Source organism: Typopeltis vanoorti, chromosome 2 (assembly GCF_054136105.1).
Source record: "Typopeltis vanoorti isolate ZY-2024b chromosome 2, IOZ_Tvanoo_1.0, whole genome shotgun sequence".
Lineage (NCBI taxonomy): Eukaryota > Metazoa > Arthropoda > Arachnida > Uropygi > Thelyphonidae > Typopeltis > Typopeltis vanoorti.
Genome location: NC_143550.1, coordinates 130,372,912 through 130,386,033, shown reverse-complemented (window position 1 = coordinate 130,386,033; position 13,122 = coordinate 130,372,912). Strand labels below are relative to the sequence as shown.

Below are 13,122 nucleotides of genomic sequence, written 5' to 3'. Positions count from 1 at the left end.
ATAACAATATGAACTGTATAATTCCAGAAGAATCCTAGTACGTGAGGACTTTAGCAGAGGTTGTTTTTTTTTTAATCACTAGAGGGCAGGCTAAGAAAAAAGATTAGTTAACAATATAGATATAATTTACCTGTATAGAGTGCAACAGCATGTAGCTTGGTTCTTATACACATGTATCCTTCGGATGACCTCAATACAGGGGTCGAAACGTCAAGTTATTATTTTATTATTAATCAGTAGAATAATCTTTTCAACACGTGTGTTCCCTAAATTCATAAATATAAATAAATATCAATGTTGGAGCCTTGACAGGTAACAGATTGATTTGGAGGAAAATTGTAGATAGGAAGTTAGTAATGATGTAAGTTTTTCATGTAGTACTATCATATCCTGTACACCTCTTGAGGGTACATATCATATCATGAATTTGATGATGTTGATGTTGTTGTCAAAGATTTAAGTTTTTTTAAAGTGAATTTTGGCAGGTTGCTGCTATTAGCTGTGTAGTGCCACAATCTATGTTTATAAAAGATTCATTTTTCTATTGTTATCATTGGAATCCATGAATACAGTAATGCTATCTTTGTCTACTTTTTAAAAGTAAGATTCATGATTTTTATTTAGAGAAGAGGTACTTAATTTTGGAAAAAGAAATATCTAATCTTTGTTTTTGAACTTCAAAGTGCAACGTCTAAGTTCAAAAATACCAAGAAACTTTACTAAGAGAAAGATGATTAATGTTATGCTCTCATCAGGAAAGTACATTAGTTCATCCTCTGTTAGCATGTGATTGAAAAGATTAATCCCCCCCCCTTCTATCATTTGTATTTTAGCTGGTTTTTATCAAATATCAGTAGGGAATTTATATACTTCCAGTTAAGATATTAGAGTACTTTTTCATAAGATTTAATAAGCATGTTAAGAGAGATCAAATATCAAATTAGTGTCTAAAGCAGAGGTCGGGAACCGGCGGCTCTTGGCTGAACAAAGTGTGGCTCTTTTATATTGAATTAAAAGATACATAATTAATACAAACAACTAAATATTGTTTTTTGATACGGCCTGTTCGTGGTGCTAGATACTATGCATGTGATGTGTGTTACGCATGAAATTTTATGACACGAACAACTGACAACTACGTTACATTTGAAATAGCATTAAATGTTAACCCCTGCTTAAGGTAACTAGTGCCATGGCAAAAATAAATACCACGGTTTTTATCTGTCAAAATAAATATTCTGTTAGTTAACTTATTATTGTGGTACTAAACTGGTGTTTAATTTAGTGTCAGGTAATGTTATGCACAAATTAATTTTTATTATGTTATTATGTTGAATTTGTGTTTTTACATGCAGATAAATTTGTGATAATAACCCTCCAAATATGAGTTCAAGAAGAAGAAAAATAAATAAAGAAAACAGAGGATTCAATAAAATGTGGATAGAGAAATTTGCATTTATAGAAGTAAATGGAAATCCGCAATGTTTAATTTGCCATCTACGACTTCAAAATAACAAATCAAGTAATGTCAAACGACATTTTCGAGGAAAACATTTAGACTTCAGTAAAAAATATCCTGAGGGTGATAATTGAAAAAAAGCTATTGAAGAATTACAAAAGAAAACATTGTTTCAGCAAAGAAATTTGTCAACTTGAACGAAATCTTCATCGATTACTACTGAATAGTACAATTATAGAAGCACGTTTTTTGTTATCCTTTGAAATAGAAATGGGAAAACCTTTTACCGATGGTGAATTTCTAAAAAATTGCATGCATAATGTCTCTGAAATTCTATTTAAGGATATGAAAAATAAGGACGAGATACGTAAAAAAATTAAAGATTTACCTCTTTCGGCTAGAACTGTCAAGGAACTGATTGTAACAATTTCTACAGAAGTTTCAAATATGCAAATTATGGATATTAATTCTGACGATTTTATATCTATTGTGGTTGATGAATCAAATGATATTTCCGATATGGCACAATGCTATGTGATGGTTAAATATATGACATCTTCCGGTATTTGAGAAGAACTTCTTGATCTGCTAACACTTAAAGGACACACTACAGGTCAAGATATTTCAGAAAACCTTCTAACAAGTTTACAGAATAAAAATATAAATATTAATAATATAGTATGCACTGCGACCAATGGCAAGCCTTCTATGATTGCAAAAAATAAGAGGTTTGTTAAATTATTCTACACTCATATTCCACATGGAGCTATTTCATTTCATTGCATTTTGCATCAAGAAGCTTTAGTTGCAAATTCTTTGGAATTATAACCAAAACTAAAAATAGTGATGGATGTTGTTGTGCCAATGATCAATTTCATCTGATTTCAGGAGTTGAATCACAGACTTTTTTTTGATTCATTTTTAGAGGATCTAGGTAGTCAACATAAAGATTTAGGGACATTTACATCTGTACGATGGTTATCAAGAGGAAAAGCATTAAAAAGTTTTTCCAGTGCTTAAAAGAAGTAATAGTTTTCTTAACCACTAAAAATTATAACATAAATCATGTGGAACTTCTCAGTAATCCCAAATGGATACAAAATTTTTGTTTTTTACTTGATATGACAGAACATTTCAATAAGCTAAATTTAAAGTTAGCAGAGCTAATCTCAGGTGGCATGGTCGCTTAAATAGAATGGGAGAGGAAAGATTAGCAAAACAAGTGTTCTCTGCCAGGTTGGCAGGAAAACGACCCAGAGGAAGACCAAGATATAGGTGGATTGATACGGTACAAAGTGCCTTAGACGATAGAAATATAAGATCTGATAATGTTGGAGTCTTGACAAGTAACAGACTGATTTGGAGGAAAATTTGTAGATAGGAAGTTAGTAATGATGTAATTTTTTCATGTAGTACTGTCATATCCTGTACACCCCTTGAGGGTACATGGCAGGAATTTGATGATGATGAAATTTAAAGTTGCATGGGAAGGGAGACACAGCCTTACAATTACTAGAGGAAGTCCTTACCTTTGAACAGAAACAAAGAGTGTTTTTTCGAAGATGTTACTGAAGAAAAATTTATATATTTTGAAAATCTAAAAAAATTATAGATTGAATTTAAATCAAGAAAAAGTTGATTGCAAAATATTCGCTGCAATTTAAGATATTCACTGTAATATTCGCTTGTAAATGAATCTAAAATTACTGTAATTTTAGATTCATTTACAAGCAGATTTCAGAATTTTAAAAAACATCAGGAGATGATGAAATTTATATTACATCCGTTAAATTGCAATTTAAAATTAATAGATATTGAAGCTTTTCCCAGAATATCAATTGCAGAACTACAAATGGAGCTTCTAGAAATTCAGAATAAAAGCATCTGGGTACAAAAACTTCAGGAAATGGTAGCACAAATTGAAGAAAATGAGGAAACTATGGAAGAAACACCACAGGAAATTATATTTAAATGTTGGAATTCTTTCCCAACTAATTATTCAAATGCCAGGCAACTTGCTTTTGGGGTTTTGACTCTTTTCGGTTCAACATACAATTGTGAACAATTTTTCTCTCAATGAATTACATTAAAAATAAGTATAGGAACAAATTGACTGATGAAAGTTTGAAAGCCGAATTACTATTAAAGTGCACGACATACAATTCAGATTTAAGTAAATTGGCTGAGAAGATGCAAAATCAAAAGTATCATTAGTAAATTTTAAATCAAAACAATCAAATACCTATTAAAATACATAATATTGTATTTTTGTTCGGACTAATTCTTTTTGCAATACAAATTCTGACTTTTTTGCAATATTATACTTACTTAAACATGTTTTGTGATTAAAAACTTAATCAAACTTAATGTTGTTTTATTTATTGAACATATAAAAAAAAATGTATATGCAAACATAAAAGTGGAATTTGATATCTGGAAGTACTGAATTAAAAACAAATTTACCTAAGTTTGAACTAACAGCAACTTTGAGTCACCAGGAAAAAGCGAATTGAAGTTGCGGCTCCCAAAATTTTGTTTCAATTAATTTTTTTGGTGGAATGGCTCTTTGGTTCAAAAAGGTTCCCGACACCTGGAGACTGACATTTCTAAAGCATTAGAAATGTCAGTCTCCAATTCTGTGACTGCAAAAGCATTCTTAGGCAATTTTTATTTTGTTGACAAATGTAACTGATGAAAAACAACTTGACCGATGATAAATGTTATGTCTTTGCAGTGATCATGCAGTTTCTTTTATCCTAGTAAATAGATGAAGTAATTCAGCTGTTCATTTAAAAAAAAAAGTGGTGTAAAATCTAAAAAAAAAAAGTTACATTTTTAAAAATAAAGAATTTCAGACATATCGCACTTGCTGTATGCAGTGTCAATGTTCTGCATAAGGTCATAGGTGACTGCTTATATATAACTGGTAATTGACTTAAGGAATTTACAATGCATAAAACGGATATTAATTAAAGGAAACTTTAATGAATACCTTTAATATTTCGGCAACATCACGTTGCCATCTTCAGGAACATACAAATATGGTATGTGCAGGCAGGCACTAACAAAAGCAAATGAGGAAGAAGGCAAGAAACTAATATTGTTCCTAAAGTCCTAATGGTGTCCCATAAGGGGGCTAATTGGGTTGTCTTGGCCGTTGGGCTGAAGATCCCATGATGTAAGTCTCTCAAATTTGGAGCAGTCTCATGCACCCAAATTTGTTGAAGTTTGGAACGTTTTTTAGAGCTGCTGATGATTCCATGAATAATCTTTCATACTTGAACTTGCTGTGGTGTATTATTTTAGTTTTCTTCCAACAAATTCTATGGTGGGTATCTATGGCATGGTCTGCAAGCCCAGAGTGGCTGTACTGGTGAAACCGGATGTAGTCTTTGTGTTCTGAAATACTGATATTCGCTGTCCTGCCTGTTTGGCCAAAGTAGGACAATTTACAGCTGCTGTAAATTGTCCTACTTTGGCTAAATAGCAAATATCAGGACTGGTGAATAACTGGTGAAACCGGATGTGGTCTTTGTGTTCTGAAATCCTGATATTCGCTGTTTAGCCAAAGTAGGACAATTTACAGCTGCTGTAATTTGTCTTACTTTGGCTAAACAGCGAATATCAGGATTTCAGAACACAAAGACTACATCCGGTTTCACCAGCACAGCCACTGTGGGCTTGCAGACCATGCCATAGATACCCGCCATAGAATTCATTGGCAGAAAACTAAAATAATACGCTACAGCAAGCTCAAGTATGAAAGATTATTCATGAAATCATCAGCAGCTCTAAAAAACGTTCTAAACCTCAACAAATTTGGATGCATGAGACTGCCCCAAATTTGGGAGACTTACATCATGAGAACTTCAGACCAACAGCCAAGACAACCCAATTGGCCCGCTAGGGGGCACCCTTAGGACTTTAGGAACAATATTAGTTTCTTGCCTTCTTCCTCATTTGCTTTTGATAGTGCCTGCGTGCACATACCATATTTTTATGTTCCTGAAGATGGCAACGTGATGTCGCCGAAATATTGAAGGTATTCATTAAAGTTTCCTTTAATTAATATCCGCTTTATGTGCTGTAAATTCCTTAAGTCAATTACCAGTTATGTATGACCAATGTATAAGCCTTGCTACAAGGACTGCTTATGTAGGAAAGTTGAAGTATTGCAAGAATGGATTATTGACTTCAAATATTGTGCAGAATGAGACCCTAGTTCCTGTTCAGATTGCCATATAAGCAAACATCCATAGAAGTCTATTATGAAAAGATGACACAGGATTATTTTTGAGATAATGCATTAAAGCTGGTGATTATTCATGCTCTACAAAGATATGGGCAGTGAGGTCTGAGTATGCCCTGGTTCGAGGGCAATGTTGCTATAGTGTTCATTTTCCTGAATTTTGTAGCATCTATCAGTTGAACCTAGATAAGTTCTTGGAAAGAAACAATGTATTTTGGTAATTGCAAAAGGCTTTGAAGTTCCTCCATGTAGTTAAAAATGGAGTGATACTACTGGGTTCATTCCTAGTAAGAGAAATGAACTAACAAGCTCGATTTGATGATTTAAAGAAATAACTAAAATTTTGCCATCCTCTTGTTTCTAGGTTGTCTTTATAAATTTATGAAAGAAGACTACTACAAGTAATACTTTACCAGCAGATGGCAGAAGTTCCCCTAGTTAAGTCTTCTCAGACTATTTAAGCTAAACTTCTGAAGAGCCACACTGATTCTATGAAAATTCTCCTGAATTAATTGGGAAAATTCTCCAAAATTCAAGTCAATTATTCTGACATTCTCATTAATTATGAATATAGAGAAAAACTATTTTGTATACATAGTTGACTATACTATAGTCAATACTACTATTAACAAACTATAGTCAATACTACTATTAACAAACTTTGGGAAAGCTCACGATAAAGGTGAGCTTTCCCAAAGTCTAGCTGATACAATCCTATGTTAAAATAAATTCTTTATAACAAACTATCAACTATTATTACTAAATACTATTACAAGCAAACTATTTTTATGGTCCCTACCTGCTATAGCAAGAAATGACTGTACACAATCTGCTTTCGCTGAGTACACCTTTATTTATTTATTTATTAAACACTCTCTTTGCTACTTTTACTTTAAATGGAAAAACAAAATCTATAATCATCAATATGGTCTAGCTACAGGTTCCCCCTGTTATCACAGTGATGGCAAACTTATTCACGAAAAAAACTGTAGAAGCTTTATCACAACTTCTGAAACCAGACAAATGATAGCTTTACTTGGATGATGATGATGTTATAGTTTGGAAACAGCCACAAAAACACACAGATCTGAATAACCTTCTAGATTTTCTAGTCTCCAACAAGATATGAAATTCCCTACATAAGTAGAGAGGAACTACAGACTTCCCTTTCTAGATATGTTGTTCATAATGGAAATGGGCATATCACTTATATCCTCTGGTTGTGCCATATATTTTTACCACAACAAACAGAAGTTTGGCATTAGCATTACAATAAAAAAAAACAGAGCTATCCATCTCACAGGAAAAGACATTGAAAATACAAGTCCCAGTCCTGAAGATACTTCAGGACTGCAAACTTCATTTGCTTACATTCGGATAAAGGATTAAACCAAGAATATAATTTCTTGGCATCTTTAATTTAGTAGACCAAGTGGAAAAACTTCCAACATCTATCTCTAATCCAGAGTATTTTAGTACTAAGGTGTGGCACCTTTTATCTACTATTATATGGAAATATGACTTGTGCATTACTTCAACCTTGGTATCACTTCTGGGTCTGGCCCCCCACTGATGAGACCTCAATAAATGTTGAAACCAGTCTGGGTGGTGAGCTTTCCCACAATGCACAGAATTATACATGCTATGCATTATGGGATACTAAGGCAAGTGATGTGAAGTCATTAGCCTCTATATACGAGTTGTCCAGTCCTGAAGATACTTTAGGTGCAAACTTTGTTTGCTTACATTTGGATAAAGGATTAAACCAAGAATATAATTTCTTGGCATCTTTAATTTATAGTATAACCAAGGCGAAAAACTTCCAACAACAAAAACAGACATTGATAAAAAGAAAAAAAGTTTGGCCTTCTCTATGACCAATACATTCTTAATAATTGTAGCAATTAAATCATATCAATTAAAAAAAAAATTGTTTTAATTGCTATGCAGGAAAGTCCCATGTACCATTATGGATATACAGATATAAGGATTTCAAATGTACTGGGCTTCTATAGAATCTATATGTACACGTATATATATATATATATATTATTGAAATTAGGATTTACTCGGGATGTATACATTTATAAAAATAAATTTAACTGACTAGAACCCGAGAAAGTATAACAAAAACCTTTAATACATCACGACTAGTTTCATCGGTGCTCCGACTTCTTCAGGTGAGAAATAAAAAACATAAGATATAAAAATGACAAGGTAAAAAACATGGACTTTCCAGCTTAATAAAAAGCAGAATAGTAACAGTCATATTTGAATAGGTGACCGCGTGCTACCGTTGGCATGAGTTGAATGTGTGTGACAGCTAATTTTAGAGCGCCAGTACTGGATTGCTGTGCTATGGGAATCAGGCAAATTGTAGCTTAGATTGTTGTTCAAATGTGAAGAAGTTGGAGCACCGATGAAACTAGTCGTGATGTATTAAAGGTTTATGTTATACTTTCTCGGGTTCTAGTCAGTTAAATTTATTTTTATATATATATATATATATACTATGTTGACATAAGTATTTGGGCACCTAGTTGTGGTCAAAAAAACGAGTTTTAATTATATTTCTATTACCAAGTGGGAACACCTTTGGCCAGAATGAGTAGTAACTACCCTTCAGGGCAAGCTTTCAACTAATTTCTGATATGTTGCAACAGTAATATTCTTCCATTCCTCATGCAAAGCTACCCAATTGCTGATGATGGCTGCTGTGGTCTGGAGTGAATTCAGCATTTTAATTCATCCCAAAGATGTTCGATGGAGTTGAAGTCTGGACTCTGAGCCCAGCCAGTCCAACACTTCAACGCTATTTTGTAGCAACCAATCTCAGCCACACAGTGCAGTATGGCATGGAGTATTGCAGTGCTGAAACATGCAAGAGCATTGCTGAAGCACTTCCAAATGCAAGAAGCATGTAGTCCAGATAGCAGTCAAATGCCATGGTTTTGGGTGCATCGACCAATGGACCTAACCCTATCCAACTGAAACATCCCCATACCATTAACTGAGCCTTCACCAAACTTGACAGTTGGAATGATGCAGTCCTAGCAGAACTGTTCCCCAGGTAATCTCCATATCCAAGCACAACCATCAGAGTGAAACATTTGGATGTGTGGTTCATCACTCCATAGGAACTCTTTTCAAATCATTTATGGTCCAGGAAAGGCATGAAAGAACCAGTCCAAACATCATTTGGCATTGTGTGTGTGGGGAGGGGGTGATAGAATCTTTTCACAGCTGCTCTGCCATGGTAACCTAAGTTGCACCTCTCTGCAGACAATTCTAGTACTGACAGATGTTCATGCAGCCATTTCCAGGTTGACTGCAAGGTTCAGCTGCTATAACAAGACATTGCAAAACAGAACTCACCAATCTCAGTCAGTGAGTGTCGGTGCTACCACACCAAAGAAATGCCCTGGGAAGGGGCATTTCTTTGGTGTGGTATATTTGAATATTTTAAGTTGTCATGTTTAGGTTTAGCTGTTCCGAGTAGAAGGGAGTTTGGTAAAATAGTGAAAGAAGTGAATATTTTATATTTTTTGAGAATTTACAACTTTTCAGAAGTATGGTTATCATAAACAGCCATATACAGCCTCCATATCTGGAGGCTGTATAAGGAGGGTGTGAGCAAGGGAGTGAGGAGCAGGTTTTTTGCATGGAGAGTGGTGAGTGATTGGATTGCATTGCCCGAGAGTGTGGTGAGTGCAGAGAGAGTGAATATATTTACGGTGCGGTGTGCTAAACTGTGTGTATAACAGTGGGCCTCCCACGATGAGTCTTTGACTCCGTGGAGGTTTTTATAATAATAATAGTGATAAACAGACTATTAATAAACTGTTATTTTAACCCACCTGTTCACCATATTGAAGATAATAATTATATAAAAGGTATATAAGTAAAGTGGATATTAGATCCAGCATTATTTCAAAGCTGAATGTAGAAACTATGAAAGTTTCGTAAAAATAAGTTGACCAGAGAGCTTATGGGAATACACTCACTGGCATTCATGAGTGTTGCCTTAGTGCGCACCACTTAGAAAACATAGGCACTGCCCAAGTGTCTATATATTCACTTTCTATTAGGAAAAATTTCTGTTTCTACTAGAAGCCTTTTTGGGTCTTTATTTTAGTAAATTATGTAAAACGTTTTCTATCTCTTCCATATAGCAGCTGCATTTCATCAAAGTTAGCTAAAATTGAATTCAAGTTGAACTAACTTGATGAAGTCTTGTACATTCATATAATAGTTTTATTGTCATTCCTTGGCTTTTAGTCATTTAACCTTTTTATGATCAACATAAATATCACAATCTATAAACTCTGCTGTTTATACAGAAGGCATAGGTTAGACTGGAAGTTGCAAAATTTGGGAAGATGAACATCATAGCAACTCCTCCCAAAAATAAAATCAGGCCTCACTACTCATCTTTGCAGAACATCATGAAATAAGAGGGTCATCAGCTTTAATGCCTTATGTCAAAAATGACCTTCAGTCCCATCCTTCCAAGCAGACTGACAAAGATGTATGTTCACATGGCAGTCTGAACAGGAACTAATCTCATTGTGCATGATACTTGGAAGTCATTAATCATGTGATATACATGATCTTTCCTTAACTAAGAATGATAATGTAGCTCTGCTGTTGACAATACTGCACTCTTGAGGTATCAAAAGCAGAGCTACACCAGATTATAGCTAAATGCACAAGTCTGATCAAATGGACTGAATAAGTCCGAAGAAAGTGTGGAGAGAAAATACTGCATCTTTCAAATACAATGTCTAAATACCATGTTTTTCTGAAGTTATCTAATTGTGAATAATCTGATTATTATATTACCAGAAGCAAAGTGTATATATAATACTTATGCTTACCCGTCCTGAATGAAGAAGGTTATCAATTCCTATGAGATCTCTTTGAAGTTCCATGAGCTTTACAAAGTTTTCCTGTGCAAATGCAGAAAAACATCATATTATCCACCAAATGATAAATGCTAGAATAACTTAAAGTCTTTATTAATTTTTTTTAAAATTTTATTTTGCATACTGCAGCTTGTTAAAATTTAAGAATATAGAAATGAATAATGAATTCATGTTTATCATAATTTCTCAAGGAAAGTAGTAAAACTGCATGAAATATCACACAATTTTTGTGGCCTGAGTCATCTACTAGCATATGGGATATTTTGCAGATGACTCTGTATGAAAGAAAGGGAAAATATACATTTCTCATGCCAGACAACATATTGTATTGCAAGGGACTCTATCATAAATGGATTGAGTTCGGATTTATTGGCAAGGACAGTAAAGGTAATATAGTTAAATAACATCTTATGTACAGGAAAAAAATAATAGTAAGAAATACACACACACATGTATACAGTGGCTATAATTAAACTTCTATTCAGAGCCTTACATAGCTTGATCTAACAACCAAAATGTCATCAAATCCAGTAGAGAGACTAATCAAGACATGTGAAGAAGGATTTCGTGAAAAAAGTTTGAAAAGTCACTGATAGGGTGAATATGGCACTATACAATGTAAAAAAAAAAGGCATTAAAATAGATGCACAAATGAATAACAAAGCACACCGAGTTCCCCCCAAGCGAAAGAGGACCTGGTTCAATATGGCCACCATTCTCATGGACCATAAACTGCATCCTGTACACAGCATTCTCAACAGCAGAATGCATCATATCTGAAGGAATGTTCCTCACACTTTGTGATATACTGTCCTTTAAGACTGCCAAATTCGAGACACAGCAGCATGATAAAAGTTGGTCTTCAGGTAACTCCACAACCAAAAATTGCATGGAATAAGATCAGGGGAGCAAGGTAGTCATGCAACTGGAAGGAAACAACTAATCACGCTTTCTTCTGAAGTGATGCTGTAGAAGTTGCATCACTGGTCATGCAATGGATGGAGGTGCTCCATCTTGCATAAAAATGATCTCATCTAGACATTGTCCTGAAGTAGTAGAATGACGAAATTGTTCAGCATATCGCAATATTTCCATTGGGTAATGGAACAAGTTACTGGTCCTGTCAGAATATGTCCTCAAAAACGAATGACCCCTATTATAAACTCTCCTGTGAAGCCACACCAAACAGTAATTTTCAGTGATTGTAATGGAACTGTAAACACCGATAAATGTAAACAATTTTGTGTCTAGAGTCCCATCCAGATAAAAACGTAACTCATCTCCCCCAGAGAATTTTCTATGGCCAAGCATCGTTGACTTCCAATCTGACCAGAAATGTCAGTCGCTTATCATAATCATCGTGTGCAACTGCTGTACAGGGCTGATCTTGTATAGATAAAATGTAATAATTATGTGCAAGACTTTCCATACCGTGGAATAAAGCATATCCATTTGTTGAGCTACTTCCATGGGTGCTGCTACTTTCAGCAACATTTCTGTGTGACCTGTCAACAATGGTGGTGGCACTGGTTTCTGTCCTCTGCCAGGTCAAACCTAACTGTGTTAGCTGATAGAAGACCTCGATGCAAGTTCTGGTGGGTTCTAAACTCACAAAGAGTGACTGATGCACTGCATTCATTAAGGTCAAATAACTTTACAAGTAATGCATGATAAATTAAAGTGAGGTGCATTTTGAAACCAACTATCAATACAAATGTGTTTATGTTTATAGTGCTTATATCAGAAAAATAGGTGTTCAACTTTGTTTTATGCAAATTTTCAGCTTCGTGGGCTACAAGTGCCATATTCCCCCTATTGACAATTTTCAATTTGTGTGTTTACAGTGCTGTTTGTTAAATCGAGCTACATAAGGCTCTGAACAGAGGAAGCTTAAGTACTTGATACTTGAATATGATCAGAGTCCTTTTGACTCTGATCATAGTAATTTCTTACTTGGGCATGAGCACATTTGAAAGCAACATTGTACCTTTGGAAGATGAAGTCGATTGTGCTTTATTGGTACACAGACATGCTAAACCATTACTAAGGTTACAGCAGTACATAAGGTAATAAAAAATAAACAGATAAATTAGTAAATAACATGTATTTAAAAAAACGAATTTTTAAAATTAAGCAATGGTGTATCTAACACGAATAGCATATATGATCAAATGTATCTGTATAAATTAATTCTTGGTAAAAAAAAAAAAAAGTTAAAAACTTCACGCAATTGGAGTAAGTCTAAAAAGATCTGCCTGGGTGTATATAGGTAAATGCGATTAATAAAAATTTAATTCCTTTTTCAAGCGAAGCAATAGTATTTTGCCAGAACATGGCAAATAGCAAACATCATAAAGCAATAGATGTGGATTGTACACAGGGGTGAAGATAGCCTGTAAAGAACACAATGAGCTTCATAAATCATACATTTTTGATAGCAGTTTTCTTTTATGTGTGCAAAGGCAACCTGAAAGGCATGAAGTTCAGCT

The 13,122-nt window shown here is 34.3% G+C and overlaps 1 protein-coding gene across 2 annotated transcripts in view; it reads right to left on the bottom strand.

Moving 5' to 3' along the window:
* The window catches only part of Cdep (Chondrocyte-derived ezrin-like domain containing protein), a 741,059-nt gene that overhangs the window by 157,252 nt on the left and 570,685 nt on the right, over positions 1 to 13,122 (bottom strand). For both annotated transcript variants that reach the window (XM_090413128.1, XM_090413137.1), the window contains exon 22: positions 10,586 to 10,657. In XM_090413128.1, the coding sequence (XP_090269254.1) occupies positions 10,586 to 10,657 (72 nt within the window). The remainder of the gene's footprint in view (positions 1 to 10,585; positions 10,658 to 13,122) is intronic.